Here is a 26,413-nt window from a genome sequence, read left to right on the forward strand (position 1 = left end):
GTTGGCCAAGAAGCCTAAGTTGGATTTGCCGCTAGCCAGGGATTCGTTGGACATGGCACCCGAGCGTGCACACCCAAGTAGAGAACTGTAGGTAGTGACGGATGAGCCTGGCTGTGCTTCATTGGAGGAGGAAGCCTATTCATTGGACAAGCCCACAGAAGATGTGTCGTGGCTGCCTTGTCGTTGTTCGCCCTTTCAATGGCATCGGGAATGTCTCTCTACCAGGGATTGAAGCTCCCATTGGGACTCGGAAGATTGCTCCTCTGTTTATAGACAGGATCAGGACTGGGATCGTTGTGAGCCCTTGCAGATGGATTGGTACCATATATCGGAGCATCGCTCTCCCTTGGATGAGGTGGCGCCCTCTTATAGTGCTTGGCGTCAGGACTCAGGTTCTTACGAACGATATCATGGGGACTGTTGTTCCAACTACTCAGACTATGTTCGGCCTCGATATGGTGCTTGATACCTGGATGGTCCTGTGTATGGGAGACCTGGAACTGTTTGGGACTGGCGTGAGCCATCCTCTCACTTCGAAAGGAGGCTGCATTCTCACTCCCCACAATGCTCCCCTCAGGATTGTCCTGAGTGGTGCAAATCACCCTCTGAGGCTCCGGTTATACAGCAAGCCTCTCTCTCTGCTCAGGTGCTGCCAGCGGAGCTTCCCGCCTCGATACCAAACGGTAGGAGCAGCAAAACAGAAACCCCTGCGGTTTTGACGGCCTTGGCCCAGGATTCTTTGGCGCCTCCTGAGTTGGACTGTGACAGCGACCCTAGCTGAGGGGATGAGGAATAACGCAGCCGCATAGAGCGGATGGGGGCAGGGTTCCTGCCCAAAGCAGGAGAATTGAGCTTGTTAGGTTCTGACAAAGTCTCTGCGCAGGTGCATAACCCATATGTGTAGAAATACAGATGACCACTAGAAGAACCATAGTTACAGGTAAGAAACCTGTTGTTTCTAAGGATTGATTCCTTGAGCAGCCTTACCTGTTCACTGTCAAAATGGCATGTACAGTATAAAAACTTGGGTTTTAAAAGGGCAGCAGGTTCATGTAACCTCTGCTGTGTGCTTGACATTTCCAAAGTAGAAGTATTGTGCAGTTAAAACCTCTTGAGAAAAAGGGTTGTAGCAATACATGCTTCAGTTTCTGTTGTGCTACAGAAATGCTGCTGAAGGCATGTTTATCTATACCATACACTAAAAAGATGACAAAAATATTTCAAGACTGAGCATTGCATTTTTGCAAATTTCGGTACCACATCAGGTCACGAAACACTATCTAAGAACAGGTATGCAGCAGGTGTTAAGTGTAACACTTGTTCATGGTCACATAAGGAGATCCATGAGTTGTTTTTCTTGGTGAAATTCAAAGTGTGCATAACATCTTTGATCACATATTAGAGAACAAACATCTGAGTATGACAATTGGTGACATCACACTTTTTCATAATGAAGAAGCAGGAGGAAAAAACTGATGGTAGATGCAGTCTCTTCCCCTAACTATCAGGGCCAGCCAGCCCATCCAAACAGAGTGAGGGAGCTGCCTCTGTTGACAGTTTGGTGGGCTGCCTCTATCATGACCTGCTGCCATCCACTGCTGCCTCCCATCACTCATCTTTTTGTGCTTTCTGGATTGAAAAAGGAAAGGGGAACAGAGGGGAAGAGAAAATGTGGAGAGGTGAGTGGTGGTCTAGAACAGTGGTTCAGAACATGGGGACCTCCAGATGGAGGACAGGTCTAACAATGGCTACTAGTCTGGTGGCTGGAGGTGGCCTAACTGCTATAGGCCACCTCCAGCCTCAGAGGCAGGATGCCTCTCAATACCAGTTGCAAGGTAGTAGCAGCAGGAGAGAGGGCATGCACATACCTCTTGCCTGTAGGCTTCCCAGAGGCATCTGGTGGTCCACTGTGTGAAACAGGATGCTGGACTAGATGGGCCTTGGGCCTGACCCAGCAGGACTGTTCTTATGTTAGATGTTGCTGAACTACAACTGTCATCATCCCCAGCCACAATTACATTGTAGCTGGGGCTGATGGGAGTTGTAGTTCCACAATATTTGGAGGTCCCCAGGTTGGAAACCCCTGATCGAGAACATCTTCCGGGAGATTATCTGGCTCATGACTTGTCTTGCCTCTACACTTCCTCTTCCCTTCCCCTCTTCCTTTTTAAATTCAGGGGAGGGGTAGGAGGAGGAGGAAGAGTGGCAGTGGCTCTTCACACCTTTGGCTAGTGCTTTCAACACTGACTTCTACATTTGTCTTTATTCCCATATCAGCAGAAAGAAAGTCAAGAGTAAATAAGGAGGCAGTGTAAGATGGGGGGGAAAGATTGCCGAATGTCAAGTTATTAGATGAAATAATGCAGCAGAGCTTTATTATATCCCTAACGAATCGAAGAGCAATAGTAATACAGTATCTCACATGACACTTGTGTGGTGTAATGTAGTTAACGCTACATAACCTGCAGAGTTATGTGAATGTGTTAAAATGTGAAATGCATTGGGATGCTAAATTTTGAAATCTCTGAATTATAAAGGCGGGGGGGGGGGCGGGACCTGTCTTGAGCAATTATGTTAATGATTGTTAAGTTGTTTCTGGGAACATCCTGTATTTGCATTAACTATGTAACCCTTTGGTCTCCATGTTAAATGTGGGGAAAATATCTTCCATCTTACTACTACCCTTGTTACTTTATGTTTTAGAGTGGCCATGTATTAGAGCGGAATATTTCTTCTGGAAGCACAGACCCAGTAATGGGCAAGCAGTTGCTCGAAAATGAACCAGTTGCTGTATCTAAAGTAAGTAAGGTGATAGTGTCTGCATTTGTGGTTGATGTACAAAGCCTGTTAAATAAATGGACATATTTAATGCAGGCCTTGACACGTTTTCTTTGGCTCTAGGAGCCCGCCCAAAATTTGTGAATAGTCTAGTTTAGGCACCACTGTTAAATTTCTAGGTGCCTTGGCTCCCTGGTGCCCAAATTTGTCAAGCCCTGGTTCAAAGTGCAACTCCCAGTTTTGGGAATGACATGCATTGAGTCCTGCTGCTAGCTAGCTGCCTCTGTTAAGGAAATGAATAGTCTGGAGATAGAGTGTAAAGCCATGTAAAGTAAGATTGCTTAGTATGAATGAGGCTTAAGGTCTGGAACTGTTGCCGTGTGTGTGATATGATGCAGTAGTAATCTGGATAAATAGACCCATTTGTTGCGAGCTCAAGAGCAGCTCAGCCAAGCGGGTGAGTGAGACAGTGGTGAATGGTCAAGCTACACCAATCCAAATATTGTGTCATTAGATTGCCATTTATCTGTTCTCACATGGATTCAGCAAGGTCTGTCTGTGATTGGAAGCAGGCAGTCTGCCTGAGTCCCCTTGCTGGATTGGATTCCATATATGAGAAAGGGCCCTGCATAAGGTGGCAAGAACAGCCCTGCATCCCGCACATATTTCTGTGCATGGTGATGCATGCTGAATTGGGTCAGCATGTGCTCTTCTAACAGATGGTCATGGTTATATTTCACAAACTGTTGAGAGAAGTGAACAGGAAGAATCCAGTTCTCCTTTGCCTCTTGTCCCACCAAACAGGAGCTTTCCTAGACAGCAGGCTTTACCATGAGTTTCCTGCAAGGTTTCACTGCGAGTTCAAAGTTACCCATAAAAACCAATGCAAAAGTGGATTTTTTTTTAACTTCAGATATAAATCGGGGTACACGTGATTCTAACACGTGATGAAAAACCCGAATTTTATATTAAGTGCTCCCTGATAGATCTGAGGGACTTCAGGGTAAATTTAGCTGATATGTGAACGCACACCTCCGTTCTGGAGGCGATGCGGACTAAAAGCCGAATGTGAAAAACTTTCAGTGTTGTAAAGCTAAGCATTGATTTGGTAGCGGCATACAAGTAGGTTGCTGAAAGCATGCACAGTGTACTGCTGCAGTGAACATTTTTTTAATAGGCCATTAAGATTTGCACTCAAAAGTCCTCACTCATTTGGACTTACCAGTATCGAGGCATGTGAAGTGTAATTAGAAACACACTTACAGTAAGCACCATTTTAAACAGAAGACATGTTTAGATGCATTCAGCAGCAGAGAGGAACAGGTAAAGACAGAAAAATTGTACAGCGTTTTCAGAAGCATGCTGGAATCTGAGCTTCATCTATTAAGTTTGGGATGTAGAGTAGGAACTTTTCAGTGGTAGGCCCTGTGTTGTGAAACTAATTTGCCAAGAAGGCCCTCCAAAGTTGATGTTCAGTTTTATACTTAGGGTAGTGGTATAAAGCCTTCTTGTTTTAAACAGCCTTTTAGTTATACAACTTCAATTAATCTAGCACATGAGAAAACCAAAATGAAGCACCATGAAGTCACATTTTAAAGTCACACTCACATGGGAGAGTTAAACATGTGAAGTGGGCCAGCTCTTCCTATTCCCTGGTCTCCTTCCTTGCCTACTCATTTCTTACTTCCTAGGAACCAGAAGGTTTTCCACACCAGGCTTAAGAAGGACTTCGGTTCCTCAAGGAGCCACCAGAATCCCTGTGTTGACGTCCATTGCACAACAGAGGGGGAAAACGATTTTTGTTTTTCTCCGCTCCCTCCAAAAGCCCTTCCTATTTGCTTACCGTATTTTACGGACTATAAGACGCTACGGACTATAAGACGCACCTTAATTTTAATCCAGTTTTTCAGAGTTTTAACATATTTAACTGTTAAAACATATAAGACGCACCTGAATTTTGGCGGATATTTTTCGAGGAAAAAAGTGAGTCTTATAGTCCATAAAATACGGTAAATAGGCTCCTGAGGGTCCCACGATTCCGGAATACATTTATGCAAGTGGAAAGGGTTTTTAAGGGAGGGGAGAAAAGCAAAAACTCACTCCCCCTACACACCCACTTAGCCACGCAACTGGTCATTACTGCTAGAACATTAATGTAGCCTCCTGCAGACATGCTGCCTTTCTTAAGCCAGCATACTGCTGTGCGTCATATTGGCCAATATATCTTATTCTACACAAGAAAAATAAATACAGATTGTACTCAGGTGTGAAAGCAGTTCTCATCAGTATTAGGAAACTTGTATAGCCATTTCTTCCATACATGTGTAAGCTGGAAAAGAGAAAAGCTATAAATTAAAGCTATCTATGTGATGCTTTTGTTTTAGTCTTTTCCAGAACAAAGGCAAATTAAATGAAACTGAACAACTGCAAATGTAACAAACAATGAAGATCATTAGTGTGCAAAATTAACACAAGGCCAAATGAGTTTATGTAACCAATTGTCTTCTGATCAATATCAAATACTGATCAATATCTAGATGGGAAGTCAGGAACGTTTTCCAGACCTGACTGCTTCATTGAACATCATTACTTTTTAAATTCTTGATTTCATTTTGATTTTCTTTTGTGTGAGTAGTCATAATTTTCATTACATATTTTGATAGTAGTATTATGTATAAAAACTGTAACTTCTCAACATTTATGATGAAAATCCTTTTAATTAAGGGTACATTCAACACAATTCAAATGTTATTATTTCGCTGCCAAAAAACCCCATACTCACACTTGATTGCTGATTCTCAGCCCAATTAAGTGAATTTAAACTGGTTTAATCACATTCTGTGGACTGCCAGCCTCAGTGTCTAAAACCAGAGGTGTCAGAGCTAAAACTTTGTAAGCCACATCCTCTGCTCAGGAAATTTAATCTTAGATCTCTGACAAATTGGCTTTTTATAGGAAGTATTCTGCTGGGTCCTATGAAACCACCTAATCGAGAATTCCGTTTCCCACAGTGGGTGTCCAGATGCTTTAGGAAGCAGGATATAAAGACAACAGTTCTCTCCCCCCAACATTTGTCTCTCCAGCAACTGGTATTTAGAGGCATACATGCCCAGAGGCATCTTCTTGGCTGTTCTAGGACTGTGAGCTAGTTCACATGTTCTGAGAAGCAGGAAACGTAGAAATGGCAAATGTGAGTGAACATTTTGCATTTCCTGCTTCTGCTGCAATGCTGGGATTCACAGAGAAGGATTTGTGAGCTCCTTGGATCTCATAGCAAGGATAGTCTGTGACTTGTTCTTGCTTGGCATGTTATGACTTGTTATAGAGTGCTGGACTACGACCGGGGAGACCCGAGTTCAGATCCTCAGTCAGCCATAATACTAGCTGGGTGACTCTGGGCCAGTCACTTCTCTCTCAGCCTAGCCTACTTCACAGGGTTGTTGTGAAAGAGAAACTTAAGTATGTAGTACACTGCTCTGGGCTCTTTGGAGGAAGAGCGGGATATAAATGTAATAATAATAATTATTATTATTAATAAATTATGACTTGAGGGATAGCAGAATGTGAGACTCTCTCTAACTCACTTTTGCTTTCCCCATTCTTGAGTCCTGACACCGAAAGATTCCCCAGAGCTAAGCTCAAATTAAGCCTTGCAGAGCTCCCTGTGCAATCCTTGTTAGGAATATTTTAGGGCACAAGAACAATGAAGTAATTAGAACTCTTGCCCTATTTTCTATGCAAAATAGTAAGATGGACCTGTGAATAGGGACATGGCTCTTTATCATGCAGAGTTGTACATATTTGGATCATACCAACTGCTTCCTTCCTCAGTAGAAAATAGCATGTAGCACATTAACAAAGAATTGGGCTGCCCTTTAACCAGTTCATACTTACAGTGCCTCCTGCCTTGGAGTGGTCATGCAGGGCTAACTTTGGGCTCTCAGTCAGGCATTATGTGCAGGTGCTGTTGCATATGAGGATATAGGCATCTGCATGTGAGGACAGTACACACAGCCCCTGTAAACTGTGTGATTGTATCAAACAAAAAATAGTTCCTGAGTTCTTGCAAATCGTGGCAGGCACACATAAAACCCTCACATAGTGATGCCAGTTTTCACAGAATTTTAAGTTTCAGTCAGGGAAAGGCAGTATCCTTGTTTGCCTCACCTTTAATCATTCATGTGTTGCCAATCGAACTACAATTCCCAGGGGGGCAATATGATAATCTATATGTGTGTGCCAACATTACAAGCTGGAAGAGAACTCTTAAAACACAGACAAGCTTGTTCCAACTGCTTGCCAAGAAAGTTTGTAAGTACAAAACCAAGTCCAAATTAAGCTGAGGAGAACTTATCTATCGCTAGCTTTCACAGAAAAGCCACTGAACATGGCACTGCCATATCACATTTTCCTTTCTAACATATAGGAATAACCCTGTGTCATAATATCATCACATTGTACCTTTTCCTGCCTCCCTCTATTCCACATCATTGTCTGTCAAGGGTGGGGGAGCACTCCGTGTGATAATATCATGACAGTGAATCAATTTTTCTGCATGTTATGTCAGAGATGGGGTGAACTCGACTTGGGGGTGCAATTTTTGGCATAATTTCTGTGTCACTTTTAATGTGAAGTTCTGCTCTCGGAATGGCAATTTTTAAAAAAAGGTATTTTTAAAAAAGTCTTTAAATCCTAAGTAATGTAATGTTTAAGAAAGAGCTGAACTTATTATTTGCCTTATTTTACCATAAATACGGATATTTACATCCTGAACTTATTAAACTTTACTCAGAAGTAAATTCCATTGAGTTCACTAGATCTCATTTCCAGGTATACACATTGGCTTGTGCCCTAAAAACATAGCTCATGTGATATAAGCAGTTTTAGCTAATATTGAAATGATGAGTTTGTTTGGGTTCCCCCTCCCCCAACTCTTCCTTCAGGAGCCAGACAGTTGGGAAATCATAGAAGGCTTGAAAATTGGCCAGACTAATGTTCAGAAGCCAGACAAACATGAAGGATTCATGCTGAAGAAAAGGAAATGGCCTTTAAAAGGCTGGCACAAGGTAAAGTATCCATGAACCACGTAAGCTATCACTACTTCAGATTAAAAGGAAACGGTCATTATCATCTTTGGAAAATTGATTTGTTCTTCAGATTTTTTTCTGTTTTATAATACATGTTTATAGCCCATGCAATCTCCAATTATTTTATTGTTTTCTCTGTATGAAACTTTCCTTAGAGAATATATGCTCCAAAGTAACATATTTCCTACCAGGAAAAGCAAATATCTTCTCTGAAGTGTTGTTTGTTTATTAATGAAATTATTACTAATCCAAATCCTTATTTCCAACTACCGAAACAAGTGAAGCCCTCCCTATAGAACAAGGCACATTCAAATATGAGATGCAGTGAGAAAGTATAGAGTGCAGCTAGAAGCACTGAATATATTGAAGTCTGTGTACTTTGTTAATGCCAGAAACTCTGAAAGCCAAATTATATGTTAGGTTAAATGCATAATTTGGCCCTTTGGGTTTTTAAAACTCTCCCAGCAAAATAAGCAGCCATGGGGGCAGGGGGGGATGATAAGGATTGGGACTGTGGTGCATAGAAAGGAGATATTTAATCCTTTCCCTTTGCGCTTCAGCCCCTGTGAAAGTGTCCCATTCCCCCACCACTATTGCCAACCCCCAAAACTGCTATTAGTTCCAGGTAAGCCTTTTGGTACCAGCCCGGGGACAGCAAGATGTACCATTTTGGCAGGACTGTAGTTCAGGGGGAAAGGGTTGTAAGCCCACCCCTTGCACATTGTGATTCCAGTTCTGACTTGGAGCCCCCCACCCCATCAGCTGCTATTTACATTTGAGGTGGGGGGAGACAGAGGCTCTGTGTCAGAGGAAACAATGGGATATCTGACTGATATGTTTTACAAAAAAGATTGGAGGAGGCAATAGGACTGGCAAGGATGGAGAGGAACACTTCTAAATATAGGTAGTAGGCTTTGGAGGTCCCTCCCATTTAAAACTCTAAACCTCAGTAACAGGGGCGGAGCCACCGAGGAGCGGACGGGTTCAAAGAACCTGGGCTGCTGCTAATCGGGCTGCGCCTGGTGCCTCAGCCACACCCCCTACTGCTGATGTCAGATGCAGGGGATGCAGCTTCGCTTGCAAACAGGGCTGCGCCCCCCATTTGAGAGTAGATGCTGACCAGCGCTGCTTTCGCAGTGTGGTCGGGAGCGGCTCTCCCTGCCTTTAATCTTTCTAATCCCACTAGTGTAAGAATTTTACCCTGCAAGATGGTAAGGAGTACCCATTATGTGGTGCTGTTGTTGATTATCTTACTGTTAAGAAAACATATTGCTCTGCAGGGCTATGGGTGGGTTCTGGCCAGGATTGGCTATGGTACAAGGCATCTGCTATATGATTGCACAAGAATTTTGACCTTCTTTGCATGATAAATCTATTGCTAACTTTTCCTCCTCCTCCACTGACTATCAGCCCACTCAGGTCTATATTGTATCTGCTCATAGTCTGATGACTGGCTTCTCTTTGACGCCTATTGTGTAGTCACAGTTCAGTGGTCCTGGCTGTGAAAGTTACCTCTGAATTCACATCAGCAAGGCTGATGAATAACTTAAGGAAAAAAGACACATCCCATCACCAATAGATCCCTGTTTTCACACTAATGTAAAATAATTATATTCATATATTTATCATAGTAAATCAAGTTATGGTTGCTGGTACCGATGTCATTTTTTGTCTGAAGAACTTGCTGCTATTGAGAATTTATCTGCTTTTTCACATACAAGAATTGTTCAATAACTTCCTAATGGGAAAATATGTAATGGCCTCTAATTCTGTCAAATTTAAATGATGGTTTAAGATCCAATCTGGACACCACACACACTTGCATGTAACATTGTTGCAACACATTTTAAAATGAAAAGTAGCCTTGGAAGGCTGTGATCAGGAATGGAAGAGTGAGGTGTGTGTGTCTGCTCGTGTGCTTTACCCTTTACCCTCCAGCTCTTTTTCTGCTCAAACTTCCCCAGCTGTTTTTCCTTATTCAGGGGAAAACAGCTGGCTGGTGGTACAGATTTTGAGCAAAAAGAAGAAGGGGGAGGATTAAGCACACATACTGCTCTTCTGCTCCAAATCACAGATTCCTAACCAGGGCTGGCTCCCAGTTTTAGGGGGCCCTCATTGCCCTCTGGTATGCTCCCTCTGATGTGTGCGGACCCACATCACACATGTTGCAAGATGCAAGGGAACTTACCTTGTTGCAAGGGAACTTACCTTGATGAGTATTGTTTTCTTTTGTTTTGTTGCATTGCTACAGCAGTGGAATTCTTTTTTCTCCCCCAGTGTTCTTGATGTAGCATCATTCCAGGGCATTGCATGGGGGGCAGGATTTGCAGCCTCACTGGCTACTGCTGTGTATGTGGAGACCCCATACACCTTCCCCCCCACCCTCGAACGGGATTAGTTCAGGAGAATTGAGGGGGGCACTCAGAACCTGGGCCCAGTCCTCCCTAGGTGGCCTGAGTGCAGGTGGCAGAGGTCAGCAATGGGGCCTGCTGGATCCTTGGTAGATGCCCAAGGGTGCCATGTGCTGATACTGAGCCTGCTCCTGCTTTCCATTCTTTACAAAAGAGGAAGGTAACAATCGGATTATGCAGGTCTTTGGCATGCAATTAGATCATTTCTGTTTTAGTCTGGATGTTTCAAGCTGTATGGATATGACAGGGTATACTAGTGGGTGGAGGGAGACCCACATTCTGTGCCTAGATACATAAACTACAGTAGCTAAGAGTGTGATCTGAGTAATCCCTGATTCAAATCTTACTTTAGTCATGAACTGACTAGGTGGTTACTCCCTTGTAACTGCAGCCCTTCATCAGCAATAAGGGGATGATAAAACTGATCTAGGGATTGATGAAAGGTTTACTGAGATAATGTACGTGAAGGCCTTTAAACACTGAAAAACCCACTATTTAAATGTCAAGTGGTATTATAATTGATATAATAATTGCTGCAAAACTAAATGGAAGCAAGATGTCAGTTGACTTGTTTTTGTGCTGTGTGTTGATTATTAAGTACCGTGAGAATATACCTCCATCTTCTTGGATATTATCGATCACTAACAAATTGTTTCCATGCAGCGCTTTTTTGTCCTGGATAATGGAATGTTGAAATATTCAAAGTCACCAATTGATGTAAGTAAACCTATAACTTTTTAAAAAGTTCTTCTCACCTATTGTATTATTGACACCAACATTTGCTAACCCTTTTCATCACGCATATCTTTTTTAAAAAGGGCATGCTGTCCCCCACTGCTGACACATGGCCTTTTCTTTTCTGGGGTGGCAAAGCCGCCATGAGATTTTTATTTATTTCGACTTCCTTCCTCTTCTAGTCCAGCAGTATAAAGCTCAGGACCCTCCACACCAAATAGCTCAAGACTCTCAACACCACCTAACATTCTCTCTGTCTATCTCTCAAAAGAAGTAGAATTGGCGGGGGGGAGGTTCATTCATTTAAACTGGTTGGCAGGCAGGACAATTCACCTTCATCATATTCAACATATACTTACTCCTTTTGGTGTTGTGGTTTTTTTGTTTGGGTTTGTGGAAGAAAATGTTCTGCAGTATTTGGGCATGGTTCCGCTGAGGAAAGATTGCTGTGGTGGGATGCATCCTTCCCAGTGCATTATGGGGCGAGAGTCAGCTCCAGAAGCAGGAGTTAACTCTGCACTATTGGAGCTGACTCAGAGCAAGTCAGTGCAGCACACCAGCTAGTGTGCTCTCTTAGATTTAACAGGGGGAGAGCAGCTGGCCCTATCCAACCCCAGCACAGCATCCCTCCCGTGGCTGTTGCTTGTATCTGCATTATGTTTCTTTTTAGATTGTGAGCCTTTTGGAGACAGGGGGTCATCTTATTTATGTATTATTTATTTTTCTATGTAAACTGATTTGAGAATTTTGTTGAAGAGCAGTATATAAATATTCGTTGTCATTGTCGTAGTAGTGTGCTGTGGTTCACTGGTTGGAAAATGCTAATGTTAGACATTCACTCTTAATGACAATAGACCGGTAAACATGTCTGTACTGTGTAGAAAAAACTTCAACTCTCCTCTGCTGGCATACATTTTCATTTTCTCCACCCTTTAGAATGATTTCTGGCTTTTTAAGGGGTCACTTAGTTACCATCGTGATTTGTGTTTGCAAGCCAGAGAATAGGAGTGGCAGGGTCTTGCCTCACTTAGTACTGGGCTGCGGCGAAAGACAGAATTTGTAAGAGAAGCTCTTGCTGCTTCTGCATTCTCTGAAGTTCAGTATGAAACAAGACGAGATTCCTCCCACTCTCCTAAGTCTTTTGGAATGCTAAGAGGGCTTTCAGGAGAGGAGGGGTCTGGTCCCCATGCTGAGCTTGGAAAAAGGTATGAAGCAATGAGAGACTCTCTTGTTGCTTCCTTCCTTGCCAAATGTTTGATGACTCACTTTGCATTCAGTGTTGAGCAGAATCGGAGGTATCAGGAGAGATTTGTGTTGCATTTTACCTTCTCCGAAACCCAGCATAAAGTGAGGGGAAAGATTTTGCCCCTCTCCTCAGTCCTCTGAACTTACCAGAGAGCTTGGGGAGGGGTCTTGCCTTGCTTCACAGTGGGCTCATACAGTTGGATTACCTGTATTTTTCCCCAGCGGAGTTGATAGTAGGTACAGGGAGGTTGGGGGGAGGGACAGAGCTCAGGTAAGGGGCGTGACATTTGTGGGGCAGGGGCTAAACACACACTCCGTGCTGCAGCCCATATTAAGTGTGCAGTCTTCAGTGGCTACTTTTAAGTTTTGAAAAGACGTTGGGAGTTCCACAGATCCTCAATGTTTTATCTAGTTTGGCCCAAGGTTTATCATAAATATTACCAATAATAAAAGTACTTGGTTGTTTGCAACTGGAAGGATGTATATGCAATGATACATTCCTGAAAGCATGATGTACATTTATAGCATATGTGTGAGAAATGGTAATCGATTACTGAAATGATTTTGCTTGCTCATATCATGAGCAAGCATTGGTCTGAAAGACTTACTTGCACCTTATATTTGTGCAATAATCAAAGGTAGGGGTGTGTGCGTGCATGTATGATTAATTGTGTGCTGCTGGTTTATTTTTTAGCTTAACCAATATGTAATTTAAAGGCAAAATGTCCTCTGAAGCACATTGCCATCTTCAGGTATTAGAATTCATTTTTCCCTTGAAAATTATTTATGTAGACAGAAGGAGAAAAAGAAATATTGATACAAAATACATTATAAATATTGTGTTCAGTAAAGATCCTTGACTATTCAGTTACATAATATTTAATTGCTTCTTTTTACAATATTTAGTGCATGCTAAATAGCAAGTGGAGATTCTAATCTTAGTTAATGCAGTCAGTGCCATCAAGCCTATTTTGGAACTAGCTGTGGAGTAAGCATTTATTGAGGAGCGCGCGGATTCTTTCTTCATCCCAGCTCCCTTGGCTGCTGTTCAGAGAAACTGTATGCATTTGTGTGAACTGTGCGTGCTACTAGAGCATTCTTAGAAGCTTTTTATCACTTTTACTCTGAACTACAGCTTGTCTCTTCAACAGTAAGAGTAGCTGCAACAGAGAAGTCAAATGTCTTGTCCCCACATGTACATATAGCCCATTTGTATCCTGGACCCTCACTATTTTTGAAAACATTGTTATATTTTAAATCTGTCTTGTGTTCCTTAAGTAGTTTTGCAAAGTTCTGTCTACTTGAAATTTTCACTCATTTCAGATCTTGGAGGGAAAAGAAAGGACCATGCACTGCCAGTTTCTTGATGCTCCTTCCAATGAATATTCTTTGACATTACTCTACACAGCAGGCCTCTGTCTCCATCTTTTCTAGTTATATCATTTCACAATATTTTCTTCCATTTTCTGATATAAATGAATTAGAGCCCAATAAACAATGTATTTCCATGGAACATGTTAAAGAAACGTTAATTTTTTAAAATTAAGCAACCCCAGCTTGTTGATGAAAATGTTTTATCTGATTTTTCAGACTCAGAAAGGAAAGGTTCATGGGAGCATAGATGTTGGTTTATCCGTTATGTCAATTAAAAAGAAAGCTCGTAGGATAGACCTTGACACTGAAGAGCACATCTACCATTTGAAAGTAAGGACTGATTTTACCAGTCCCCCTCCCCCATTTTGCAATTATTAAATGGAAATTAAGTATTCTTATGAACACCCATTCATATTGACTCTTTTATTAGGTAAAATCCCAGGATTCATTTGATGCTTGGGTATCAAAACTGCGCCACCACAGACTGTACCGTCAGAATGAGATTGTCCGATCACCACGAGATGCCAGCTTCCACATATTTCCTTCAACTTCGGCCACCGAGTCTTCACCAGCTACTAATACTGCCATGTTGGATGGAAAGGTAATGGGACCACTTTGAGTAATTTTTCTGTTATGTCAGCCAGTGTCCCCAGTGAATTTCAGCTTCAGGGAAGAGAGACAAAGTGATAATTGTAGAATTATCTACAATTAGTCTGTCTATGGTGTTCTGTCTATGAAATATCTGTCAATGGAATTTTCTACAAATAGTCTGTCTATGGTGTTCTAGAACAATAAAGTTCAGGACTCTGAATAAAGTTCAGAGCTCTTCAGATATTCTGTATATGGAATAATATAGAAAATAATAGGTTAAAAGGTGTAGCATGTGAGCAGATTTATTATGGACAGGAGTGTATTCTGGCATTTCTGTAGATAAATAGTTATATTTTATTTTATTGTTAAGTACCTTGGTAGATATCCAGACTACTAAGTATCCAGAAGAACTTGCATGTGCAGTGGCGGAGGGGCAATTTTCATCACACACACACACACACACACACACACCCTGCAACCCTCTGTGCCTTCCAAAATTATGTCTATGAGGGTTTGCATGTTGTGGGACCTTCAGAGACATATTTTTAGGAGGCATAGGCAGCTATAGAGAGAAAGGGAGATAGGTGAAAATGTTCGCTCCCCTATTGCAAACTTGAAACTTTCTTCCGCATATGCAACATTTGTCTGGATGTCAACCACTGAATATACTATTGCTGTGGTTTTATCCCCCCACCCTTTTAAGGTATAGGTAAAGTGTGCCATTGAGTTGGTGTCGACTCCTGGCAACCACAGAGCCCTGTGGTTGTCTTTGGTAGAATACAGGAGGGGTTTACCGTTGCCATCTCCCATGCAATATTAGATGATGCCTTTCAGCATCTTCCTATATAGCTTCTGCCCGATATAGGTGTTTCCCATAGTCTGGGAAACATACCAGCGGGGATTCGAACTGGCATCCTCTGGCCTGCTAGTCAAGTCATTTCCCCGCTTTGCCATTAGGTGGCTCCTCCCCTTTTTTTACTCTATGTTAAATATGAATGTGTGTTTTATGTATTTTAAACAACTCCATGTTAATGATTCATACTAATTTCTAATTATTTGCCACATTACCCGGCACACAACAGCCATTGTTCCCAGTTACTAAATGGGAACCTTTTAAACATGGGAAGAACTTCTAAGATAGATATTACTAACAAAGAAAGGAGGAAGATGTTGAATTGACGATTTGCCTGTTCTACCACCTTGTTACTTGTTACTGGGTTTCCTTTAGAACAGAGTGCCAAGTTCATGTATGCCTCCTTTTCAAGAAGGAATAACTTTTGTCCCCTTGTTTGGTGATTAGTTTTTTTAAATCACAAGCAAGTTTTCTCCCAGTGTTCAGTAATGTCATTTCCTAAATATATGCTTTCTCTAGGCCCCACAGAATAGTTTTCCATGGCAATCATCTATCCCCTGTAGTAACAGCCTTCCAGCAACACGCACCACTGGCCAAAGTAAAGTTGTAGCTTGGTTGCAGGACTCAGAGGAGATGGACAGGTGTGCAGAAGGTCAGTCTCTTCTTCAGTTTGTGTCCAGACTTTCATTTTAATTCATCATCGGTTTTCCTAATATTCAGTGATATTTCTTAATTGATAAAGGCACACATAGAATTTAATAACAGAGTAATTCTTATGATTGTAATGTTGTTCATGGCATTTGTTTCAACTGATTAATAATGATTAGTGGTAGAAACTGAGCCCCAAATTTAGAGTTTGATTGATACTATTTTGCCAAGCTGAGTGAAATGTACTGAAACTTGTCACAGAGTGGATGAAAACAATTTTCTACTTTTCTATGTGTATAAAAAGTTTTATATTTGCTACATCAAGCAGTGTAACAAAATACTCATCTCAGATATAGGGTACCCTGGCAAAATTAGATTTTAACCAAGGTAACTAATGTTTCTTTTCTTTCTTTCTGTTAGATCTTACACACTGCCAGTCAAACCTTGTGGAACTTAGTAAAATTCTTCAGAACTTAGAAATACTCCAGAGAACTCAGTCAGCTCCAAACTTCACAGATATGCAGGTAAATATGGTATTATAACCAAGGTTAAATGTTGATGAGTGTACAAACAACATGTTTTGTACTTGAAAAATTCTGTACATGTTTCATGAAGACTATAAATGTTGCAGCCTAAACAGATTTGCAGAAGTTTACTGGATCCTTTTTCCAGGTACTAAGTACTCCTCTCTCACTTTGTTGGTAAGGGAACTGGACTCACACCCCAATCAAATTAATATATAGGCAGCTTATATAATACAAATATAAGAAAAGAAAAATAACAGAACAATAATCAAACGTAACACATAAAAACACAGTTAATAACTACAGCTGATTAAAACAGTTGCAAAGGAAATAAAAGCCAAAACAAAACATGCCTGTGAGAACAAGACGAACGTTGCCTGCCAGTGAAAAAAACAATAGTAATATTGCCAGACTACCATATCTTGAGAGGGAATTCCAAAGTTTGGCGTCTACCACCAAAAATGCCCTTCTCCTGTCACCATCTGCCTTACCTCTGAAGGTAGAAGCACCCAGAGAAGAGCCTCTGAAGATTATTTTAACTCTGGGCAGGCTTATGTGGACATCGCTTTTACATGGATAACTGTGGCCAGATCATCCTTCTCCAGGCCGAGCTGCAACTGACATATCAGCCAAAGTTTGTAAAAGCTGCTGTGTGACTCTGATGCCACTTGAGCAACCTGAATCAAGCAGTACCAATGATCTATGAACCCGATCCTTCAGGGAATGCGACCCCATCAAGAACAGGTTAAACTCTGAATGCTCTAAATTGATGAGCCATTCATCAACAGAATCTCTATCCTGTCTGGATTGAACTTCAGTTTATTAGCCCTCATCCATCCCATTACTTACTCCAAGCACCTGTTCAGGACATCCACAATCTCACAAGTAAATGAGAAATAGAAATGAATGTCATTAGTGTACTGGTGACGCCCAGCTCCAAACCCTCTGGTGACTTCTCCCAGTGATTTCATGTAGATGTTAAACAGTATGGGGAAGAAAATAAAAATTTGGGACTATTATATGGAGGGAGGGATTAAACCATCCTTTCTTTGGACATAAACTTCCAGAGCACATAGTTTTTTGATTGTAGTCTAAAGCTTATGTTTGCTTCTAAAATTGTCTTAAGAGGTCACATAGTTTGCTTTGTTTATAGAACATAGGCTAGCATTTTTACCATTCTTGTTTTATCTGCAGAAAACTAATGCTAAAATTCTTGTTACTAACTTTCAATATTGTCTGTGTCGGTTTTGTGGGCTTTAACACAATGCTTTGTTGCTTCTAACTATCTTATGACATAGGCTAACTGTGTAGATATTTCAAAGAAAGACAAGCGTGTCACAAGAAGATGGAGAACAAAAAGTGTCAGCAAAGATACTAAAATACAGCTTCAGGTACCAATTTTATGTTGTTTCCCTTTGAATTTGTAATTTTAGATGAATATGTATACAAAACACAACACTTCAGCTGATTGTGAAGTGATTGCTTTTTCGTTCGCACAAACTTTTCATTGCACTCAGATCAGTGAAGACAGGAGACAGTATTAATGGTAACAAAGGGCCACAATTTTATTGCAAATTCTTTAACAAGTGGAAAGGATGGTTCTCCACCCTCCTACAGTGCAGTAGCTATAGGCATGCCTCCTGGGGCGCCAGCCTAACCTAGAAATGCCCTGGGCCAGAACACCTTGGCTCCAGGCAGCCCCATTGCCCTTTGACAGAGGCTGTCCTTCTTAGTCGATCTAAGGTCAGGCCTCTGTCCACAGCCTCAGCCCCCAGCCACCCCGCCCGAAGCCACAGAGCCTTTCCGGAGGGTGATGCTTTACAGAGCAGAGTGAGTCAAGTCAGAGCTCCCTGAGCCATTAAGCATCTGGGGATTGACCAGAGCTCCTCTGTTGCCAAATATATGCCAAAGGTGCTCACCAGCCCTGCTCTATTGTTGCAACCTGCACTGTACCTGCCACAGCAAGGGGCTAGCCTAGGTTGACCCCTTGTGCCACCCACCAACCATGCAAAATAGCAGCCAATCCCCTCTGCAAATCAGCCAAGAGGATATCAGTGCCCATGTCTCCCCTATAAAGCTCAGGCAATAGATTATGTCAGGATGCGAAAGAGGACCCCAGCCCCTGTGAAAAGAAACAAATCTGGCTAAACACGATTGACCTTTCATCGTGCCCTATTGACTTTCCATGGCTTCTTTGTCCCCCTGAATACCCTGCACTGAAGCAGGTTAGACCATATCAAAATGAGATCAGGAACCCAACTCTGAACCACCTCCAAATCCCCAGCCAACGTCTGGCTGATGGTGAGCTCTGTCTGATTTCCGAAGTCATTTCCCCCAATATGTGATAGCAAAACGTCCGGAAGTGAATTAGCCTCCTGAAGACAGGCAATCAAGTGGGCAATCAACATACCCCATCTACAGATCCATTGGATCAGTGCCCATTGCCTAGGCCGAGCTGTGTCTCCAAGCCAGGTGCTCTCGCCCACTTGTGGGCCCAGAATATAATGGAATGCCCCGGGAACAGCAATCTGGCTCATCTCATCTGCATCCATGGTCCTGTCAAAAGAAAGAGAGGGAATGCCAGTAACTGAATGCCATAAACGCTTAACACACATAATGCCAGAGAACACCAGCAACCAATCCACTGAATGTCGGTAGTGGAGTAGCCAAACCGTGATGCCGTGGTAACCTCACCTGTACGGAATGAATGCAGAGACAAGTTGCACGTAGTTTTGCCTGTGGCCAACAGTGCCCTTAAGCACCACCCAAAACTGGTATTGCATGTGCAGCTGCCCATCCTTATGCACGAACAGGCACCCTGCAGATGGCTCACTACAGGCTGCATATTGTTCAAGCACTCCCATCGGCCATAAGGCTGATTGTCCACCCCTAAGTAGGGCAATTTGTTGCCCCCACCCTCTCTGTTCTGTCTTAGAATAATGCAGCTGTATCTCACTGCAGAACTGGATCACTCCTTTGTACAACCTGAGAAACAGGCCTGACCTGAAGGCGCCAAAGAAGGCCACCACAGTGGCTGCATGGAAAAGAGCCATCTGCATAGGGGAGAGACAAACAGAAGGTAACACCCCTAATGGTGCTTCCAAAACCCCAGGGTTAAGAGGCCTTCGGGAATCCGAAGGCACTGGCCTTTCTTGAGCCCAATCCTCTGACATGCAACATATGCGGAAGTTGCCAGTGGAATCCAGCAAATCTTCAGACTTGGCATAAAAGGCTAGTGCTGCCAAATAGCCTGCCAACATTCCAGCTGCCAAGCCACGAGACTGCAAGTGCACCAGATACTGCATGAGTTGCTCATGGGGTGCAGTTCAGCTCAACTCCAATCCTACCTGCTCCCCAAAGGTCTAAAAGGCCCTGTACTCTCTATCATAGGCCACCCTCATGTTCGGAGCCAGGGAATCCTGTATGGCCCTAGGCGCCTCTAAGCGCCAAAATTCCATACCCAAGGAGATATCATGTCAGCTTCTCATGCCGCACCTGAAGCAAGCTGCCAAAACGTAAATGGTGAAACCTGAAAACCAGTTAGTTCAATTCCTTTCAATATGCTTCCTCCAGGACTTTTCTTGCTCCCTGCTCTGCTCCCCCTCCCTAGGCACAGTTTCAGGCTCCCTGAACAACAACTGAAACACGTCCCCATATCCCCCCCCCCTCCAAATGTGTTCCTTAACTGCAGGCAAGAGATGATCACCCAGTGGCAAGGACACACCTCCATATGGATAATTCTCACATGAAGAGCCAAAGGAGGATACAGCCGGAGATGCTAGCCAGGCCCGGTTCAGGCCCGGTAGGCCAGACCTGATTACATGCCCCATTACATTGTCCAAAAGCACCCTGTTGCCAGCCCTTTTGGCTCTGTGGGAATTCTCACTGTGAGGGAGGCAAACCCTGTGATGCAGGTGGATAGAAACCATACGGCCCCATTGCCCAAGGCTAACTGCCTTGAGGTAATTCACCTGCACCTTTATCAGCTGATGATCCACTCCGGAGACTTGGGGCTGCAGGTGCCACTCTCTCACCCTCCTGAGTCAGGACAACAGGGGCCAGAGCCAGTCTGGAACTCTCTGCCTCCAATTGGGCTTGCATCAGATGATCCCTCTTAGCAATCCGAGTGTCCTTTCGTGGGGCAGGCGGAACTCCAGAAGGGCCACCCCATCAGGGCCAGAAGAAGGGGCACACTTTGTCTTTTCACGTGTGTCAAGATGTGCTCTAAGAGCCTTAATAGGGCCCACGTCCTCCTCCTCATCTGAAGATGAGAGTTGTGGGGAAGGAAGCCTTGGAGGATGAACAGGCCTGCCACCCCTCCTCCCCTTGGCTTTCTTTGGAGCTGTAACCGCTAACCAAGTGGCCCAGGCCAAGTGAGGACTGTAGAATACCCCAAACCTCTAAATACAGGTGCGACTATGAGACCCTCAAAATAGGGAGGGATGGTGGAGAGGCACCAAAGAAAGAACAGGCCAGAAGCCTAGGGCAATTTTAAAACTCACTAATTTCATTTACCCCAGTAGGGATTTGAACTCTCAGCCACTAGCTCTTCAGGCAGTAGCCTTCCCCATTGAGCCACCTGAGCTGTTGGTTAATTCTGCTCAAGCTGGCCACTGTAGGATTTAGTGGCTCAAGCCTTTCCCAGGCCACCCCCTTAATATGCCCCAGCAAACCCCACACTATGTTTCCACAGCCAGCAAAGACCAAGAAAACTCCTACCAAGGGGCAAGCAGCCCCCAAACAGGCCTGGACCATCTGCAAAGTGGCCAGCTTGAACCAGGGAGAGGCCTGAAATACAAGGTAGGGAGGAGAGGCCAAGGAATTTCCCTACCCCACTAAATGCCCAGGAAAGGGGAGGGAGAGAATTGCCCCTGCTGCTATTACGGGACCTCAGACCTCTGCCCCCATCAGGTTATTGAGCTTATTGCCCACGCATGTTGCCCAGCACCACTGAGTCCAGATGGGAGGGTGGGGCAGAGGAGAGAAGATCTAATCTTGTGGTAGCAAGCATGACTTGTCCCCTTAGCTAAGCAAGGTCCACCTTGGTTGCATATGTATGGAAGACTAGAAGTGTGAGCACTGTAAGATATTCCCCTCAGGGGGTGGAGCCGCTCTGGGAAGAGCAGAAGGTTTCAAGTTCCCTCCCTGGCTTCTCCAAGATAGGACTGGGAGAGATTCCTGCCTGCAACCTTGGAGAAGCTGCTGCCAGTCTGTGCAGACAATACTGAGCTAGATAGACCAGTAGTCTGACTCAGTATATGGCAGCTTCCTATGTTCCTATGCCCCACTAGCTCCCAAGCAGTCCCCCCTGCGAAGTGCTGCCCCGAGAAAATCATCTTCAATCATGGGGAAATAGCTCCCAGATCTTCCAACCACAATTTCCCACAGGAATCTCTGCCATTCTGGCTGCACCTTGAAGCCATGCTGGAGCCCCCTCACTACCACCAACAACTCCCTCCAGCCTGGATACGACCATCCAGCTTGCTGCTCTGAACCAGACTGAGGGAGCAGAGATGCCGAAGGCTAACCACCTTAACTCCTCCCCCTCCAGTCCTAGGGGCCAATGGGCTCCCAGCTGCTGCCTTGTGCTCTATCAAAGGAGCCAGGGCAAACAAGCCGTGCAGCCTGATTTGAAGAACAAGAAGCAATGATAACACATGATATTTTATTTCTCCTTATATTGTACAGTCTTAGCGGAAAGGCTTTTCATATTAAAAGTCATAAGAAAAAAACAAACTTTCTCCAGCAGTTCTGAGATCCAGCAGTAGTCTTTACTTCTGAGAAGTACCTCCTCTTGGTTGACATGAAGGTCCACCGGCAAGAATGACACTAGAGCAGGCCTGCTCAACTTCGGCCCTCCTGCAGATGTTGGCCTACAACTCCCATAATCTCTGGCTATTGGCCACTGTGGCTGGGAATTATGGGAGTTGTAGTCCAAAAACAGCTGGGGGGCCTAAGTTGAGCAGGCCTGCACTAGAGGATGAGCTTCCCTTCAGCTCCTAGACTGGCACTGCCTGGTTAGCAGGCTGCAGGGTCTGGCATACTCCTACCCAAATTGTTGCAAAACCATTTGAATTTTACTTATGCAGCTGGTTTTCTCTCTCCAGGAAACAGCTGCCAACAGGGATTTGGGCTGTTGGAAAAGAGCATTTGTGAGGAGATTACTTTTCCTCCCCTAGCTTTTGATTTCCCACACTCAACTTCTCCCCATCCAGGGGTGGCTCCACCAGTGAGGCAAAATGGCAGGTTAGGAGGCCATTTTGATTTCTCTATAATTAATCAAAACATTTCTATCCTCACCCTCCGGCACACTGCTATTCAGGGCAGCTTAAATAAACACAATAAAACAACATTACATAATAAAAACAAGCATAAGTACAAATCAACAGTAGGATAAAATGGCAGGACCAAAATGAATTAAAACTGGAAAACGAAATAAAACCAATAAAACCAATTCTGAAATTTTTATTTTAAAAGGAAATTTTTTAGGTTATTTAAAGTGAATCAAGGATGGAGACTGATAAAGGATCTCTAGGAAGTCATTCCAAAGATGAGAGACCACTACTGAAAAGGCTTTGTTCCTAGTTCCACCCAGCTGAATCTGTCTCAGTGGCAGGGCCAAGAGCAAGGCCTGCAATCAGGATCTGATGTCCCTGGCAGATTCATATGAAGCTACATCTACAGTGTCCTTTGATTAGCTCTTCCCATGTAGATCCACATGGAAAATGGAATACAGTACTTCCTTTATTACAGAAGCATGCCAGAAGATATTGACAGACATCCTAACTCATTATGCTTGGTGGAAGAGTATTTTCCATTGCACAAGGGGTGCTTTTTGATGGGCCCCCTTTCCCTCTGTACCTCCCTGTGCCTGCTGAAGATAAACCCCTGAGGGGGAGTCTCTCAGGCATGTTTTCATGAAGCACAGGTGGTTGCAGGAGAAAGGAGGTTGTATTACAAAGCCTCATCTGGAAGGATGTGCCCCAGCTGGCTGGAGTGACTATCTCTAACTTTGCCTAGCAGGGGAACAGGGACAGGGTGGGGGAAAAGCAGAATTGAGTTTAGTTACGTTTGGGCAAATGCAGTAAACTAGTTCTTGCTTTCCTTCCCGTTCTCCTCTCTTGCTACGACTTCTGGCAACTTCTTTTAAGAGGGGTGTGTGTTTGTGTAATAGCTTTCTCTCTTAGTTCTAGAAATGCATAGAGGAGAAGTGTAGGGTGGGGGAATAGAGGTGTGAACTGGAGGATGGACAACCTCCCACTTCCAGATGCAAGACAGTAGGGGTGTGCATGAACTGCAGTTCGAGCATCGTTTGGGAGCAGGACCGGGAGCTTTAAGAAAGAGAAGAGCACATCCTTACCTGCTCTCTGCCAAACCCATGCAGCTTCCTGTCGGGGCAGCATGTGTCCCAAGAACCCCCATGTGGCACCAGCACACACGTGACCGTACATGCATGTGTGCTATTTGTGTGGTCAGCATGGTGTTGCTGACCATGCAAATGGCACCCATGCATATGCAGACGCCATGTGCATATTCGTGCTGCACAGGGGTACTTGGGATGCATGCTGCCCGGGCAGGAAGCTGCATGTGGTGGCGGAGAGCAGGAGGATGATTTGTGCCAGTTCTGCGGAGTTTCTGAAACTGTGGACCATCTTTTGTGGGATTGTATTCGTTTCAGTGACGATCGTGTTGGTTTTCTTCTCTCTCTTCAATCCACTGGTTTTAGCGGTAGGTCTATTTGGGAGTTGTTTTTGGATCGACGAGGTTGGAAACTGGCGATCTCTCTTTTATGGAGTTTCCTCAAGTCGTCTCGTTTATTTGAACGATTGTAGATCTATATTAGTTTAAACGCTTAAGCTTTTTATCGGTCTTCCAGTAGGTGGCGTTAGTGGGACCATACGGTCCTGGTATGCCATTACCATCCACAGGAAGAAGAAGAAGAAGAAGAGCAGGTAACAACCTGTTCTCCTCTTTCTTAAAGCTCCTGGTCCCTGCTCCCAAATGGTGCTCGAACCGCTGTTAGTGCACACCCCTACAAGACTGGACTCCTGGTTGCCAAGTGGCTAAATAAACAGGAAGAGAAACTGTACATCTGTGAGACATTAAACTATATTTTATTTGTGTGTTCCTGTGTATGTGTGTTCTATTGCGATGAGATTTTCTGGAATAAGATGTCGAACTTAAAAAAAAAAAGTTTATCTGACAATAGTACTTTGCTCAAATTATAAACTGTGTTGCATCTTTTAACAAAATCTTTCTGCTTGTTTTTATGCTGTGTTTTACTTGTGGTTTTGTATATAACCCTGTCTGTTACCTTGCTTCTAATATCTGTTATCTGAAAACCAAACATTTGGTGTAGACTGTTTCATGAAAAGTTTTGCTTTTGCCTCCCCAATCCCTCTTTATGATTCTAGTATCTAGGAGCTGAAATACCATTATTCTGAAAGGAAGTAAAAGAGAACAGCCTAAATTAACCTTTTGTTTGTATAATTAAAAATCTGAGACTTCATAATTTACACAAAAATAGCTTTTTTTCAGTGGAGCCATTTTTTTAAATCTGTAGCAAAAGAAAGTTTTTGGCTTTTTGAGAGAGAATGTTCAGAAAATATTCCAGGATCCCAAATATTCCTTATTTGCTTAATCTGCTTTCTGACATCCTGTTTAAACAATTTTCTCACATTAAAACTGAGATATATAAGCTTTTGCAAATGATCTGTAAGCTTCTGGTTTACTGCTGCACACTTTGGAAATTGGAATTCTACTTAGGAAGTTAAGTCAGGCAAAGTGCTTTCCAGAACCACCAGAAAAATTAAAAAAAGAAGAGGGGCTGCAGTAACATCTAAAGACATAGGCTGTTCACACAAGCAGCCCTACCCAAGCTTGCATAGCCCTACCCAGTTAGGGCTGCTTGTGTGGAGCCCCAGGATCCGGCCCAATCCCTATGCTGCCCCTCCAGGTAGCCCGAGTCCCACCCCCCCGGGCTATTACTGAGGTAGAAGGGTTCACCGCACCCATCTGCCTCAGATCCTGATTGTGTGCCTACTCAGGCTGCCTGCAGCCCAAGCAGCCATGCAACGGGGAAATCCTCCAATGCCCTGTGCTCCTTACATGGTGCACTGAGGGATTTCTGGAGCCCAGGCTTTATTTCCCTGACCTCCAGGTGGCTGCATGGCTCCCCACAGCCCTGCTTGTGTGGGTGTGCAAGCCACGCAGCCAAAGGAACAAACAGGATAATCTGTGGGGGAGGTAGGTGTGATCCTGCCTCCCCACCCCACTCTTCCTGCTGCGTACAGGATTGTGTGAATGACCTTAATAAGCTAATGTTGCGTGTTGTAAAGTTCACAGGACTTGTCTTGTTTGTATAGCATTTTTGAGAAGGCAAAGTCATCATTGGCACTTAATATGTATTCTTGTGAGGTGAATAGGTTTTTAGTGTGAAACCCTATTGCCCCCCTTTGTGGAAGGAGTATTGGTTTCGTGAGAAAGATTGTCTAAGGTTACCCAGTCTGCAACCAGAGACATTAACTTATCTGTCCTCCTCCCAAGTTATACTGACCTCATAGGACTATGTTGACTTGCTAGTGTATGTTTTGTTTTAATATTAAATGAAATTAATTTAGAGGCTTGTGTTTCAAGGAAACCTGTTTTCTCCTCAAGGATCTGCTGAATACAGCTAAGAGCCCAGTTAAATTTGAGAGTTCTCTCTTAAGCTAGAAGCTTAACCAATTGTACACTGCTAGAAGCTTAAGATAGTCTTCTGGTTCTTGTGTGTTCTTGCCTCTTCCCTGCACTGTTCCCACTAAGTAAAAAGTAATATTTGACCCAGGACAGTATTGGGTTCCCTGTACCTGGAATCTTCCTAAGTCCCTGTCTGTTCCACTTTCTCAGTTCAGGAACAGACTGAATGAGCAAGGCAGGGAGAATAGAGCAAGACCTTGTATGCAAGCCTGAGACTTGCTCTCCTGTCATATTGGATATGAGATATGAATATCTGAGGAAGCCTGAATGCAGAGAGGTTTCGGAGCTGACCAGAGGGGTGGACAAGGAATATGGTACATCCTTATCTCCACCATTACTAGTTAGCCTTGGTCATTTAACCATTTACCCTGCGAAAGCATACCCTTGGTTACCCCTGGCTTGTATGGTGGCGACTCAGCGGTGAGTCTT

General features: G+C 43.6%; 1 protein-coding gene across 12 annotated transcripts in view; it reads left to right on the forward strand.

The window, feature by feature from the left end:
* The window catches only part of OSBPL6 (oxysterol binding protein like 6), a 186,576-nt gene that overhangs the window by 96,209 nt on the left and 63,954 nt on the right, over positions 1-26,413 (forward strand). For 9 of the 12 annotated variants that reach the window (XR_008310872.1, XM_053268411.1, XM_053268349.1 and 6 more), the window contains exons 3-10: positions 2,704-2,799; positions 7,722-7,844; positions 10,940-10,993; positions 13,847-13,960; positions 14,061-14,231; positions 15,594-15,726; positions 16,143-16,246; positions 17,545-17,637. Coding sequence is in view for 11 of the 12 variants with exons in the window: in XM_053268411.1 (XP_053124386.1) it covers positions 2,704-2,799; positions 7,722-7,844; positions 10,940-10,993; positions 13,847-13,960; positions 14,061-14,231; positions 15,594-15,726; positions 16,143-16,246; positions 17,545-17,637 (888 nt within the window). In the remaining variant the exon portion in view is untranslated. The remainder of the gene's footprint in view (positions 1-2,703; positions 2,800-7,721; positions 7,845-10,939; positions 10,994-13,846; positions 13,961-14,060; positions 14,232-15,593; positions 15,727-16,142; positions 16,247-17,544; positions 17,638-26,413) is intronic. The other 3 variants (XM_053268366.1, XM_053268383.1, XM_053268398.1) reach the window with 1 other exon arrangement.

Source organism: Hemicordylus capensis, chromosome 1 (genome assembly GCF_027244095.1).
Source record: "Hemicordylus capensis ecotype Gifberg chromosome 1, rHemCap1.1.pri, whole genome shotgun sequence".
Lineage (NCBI taxonomy): Eukaryota > Metazoa > Chordata > Lepidosauria > Squamata > Cordylidae > Hemicordylus > Hemicordylus capensis.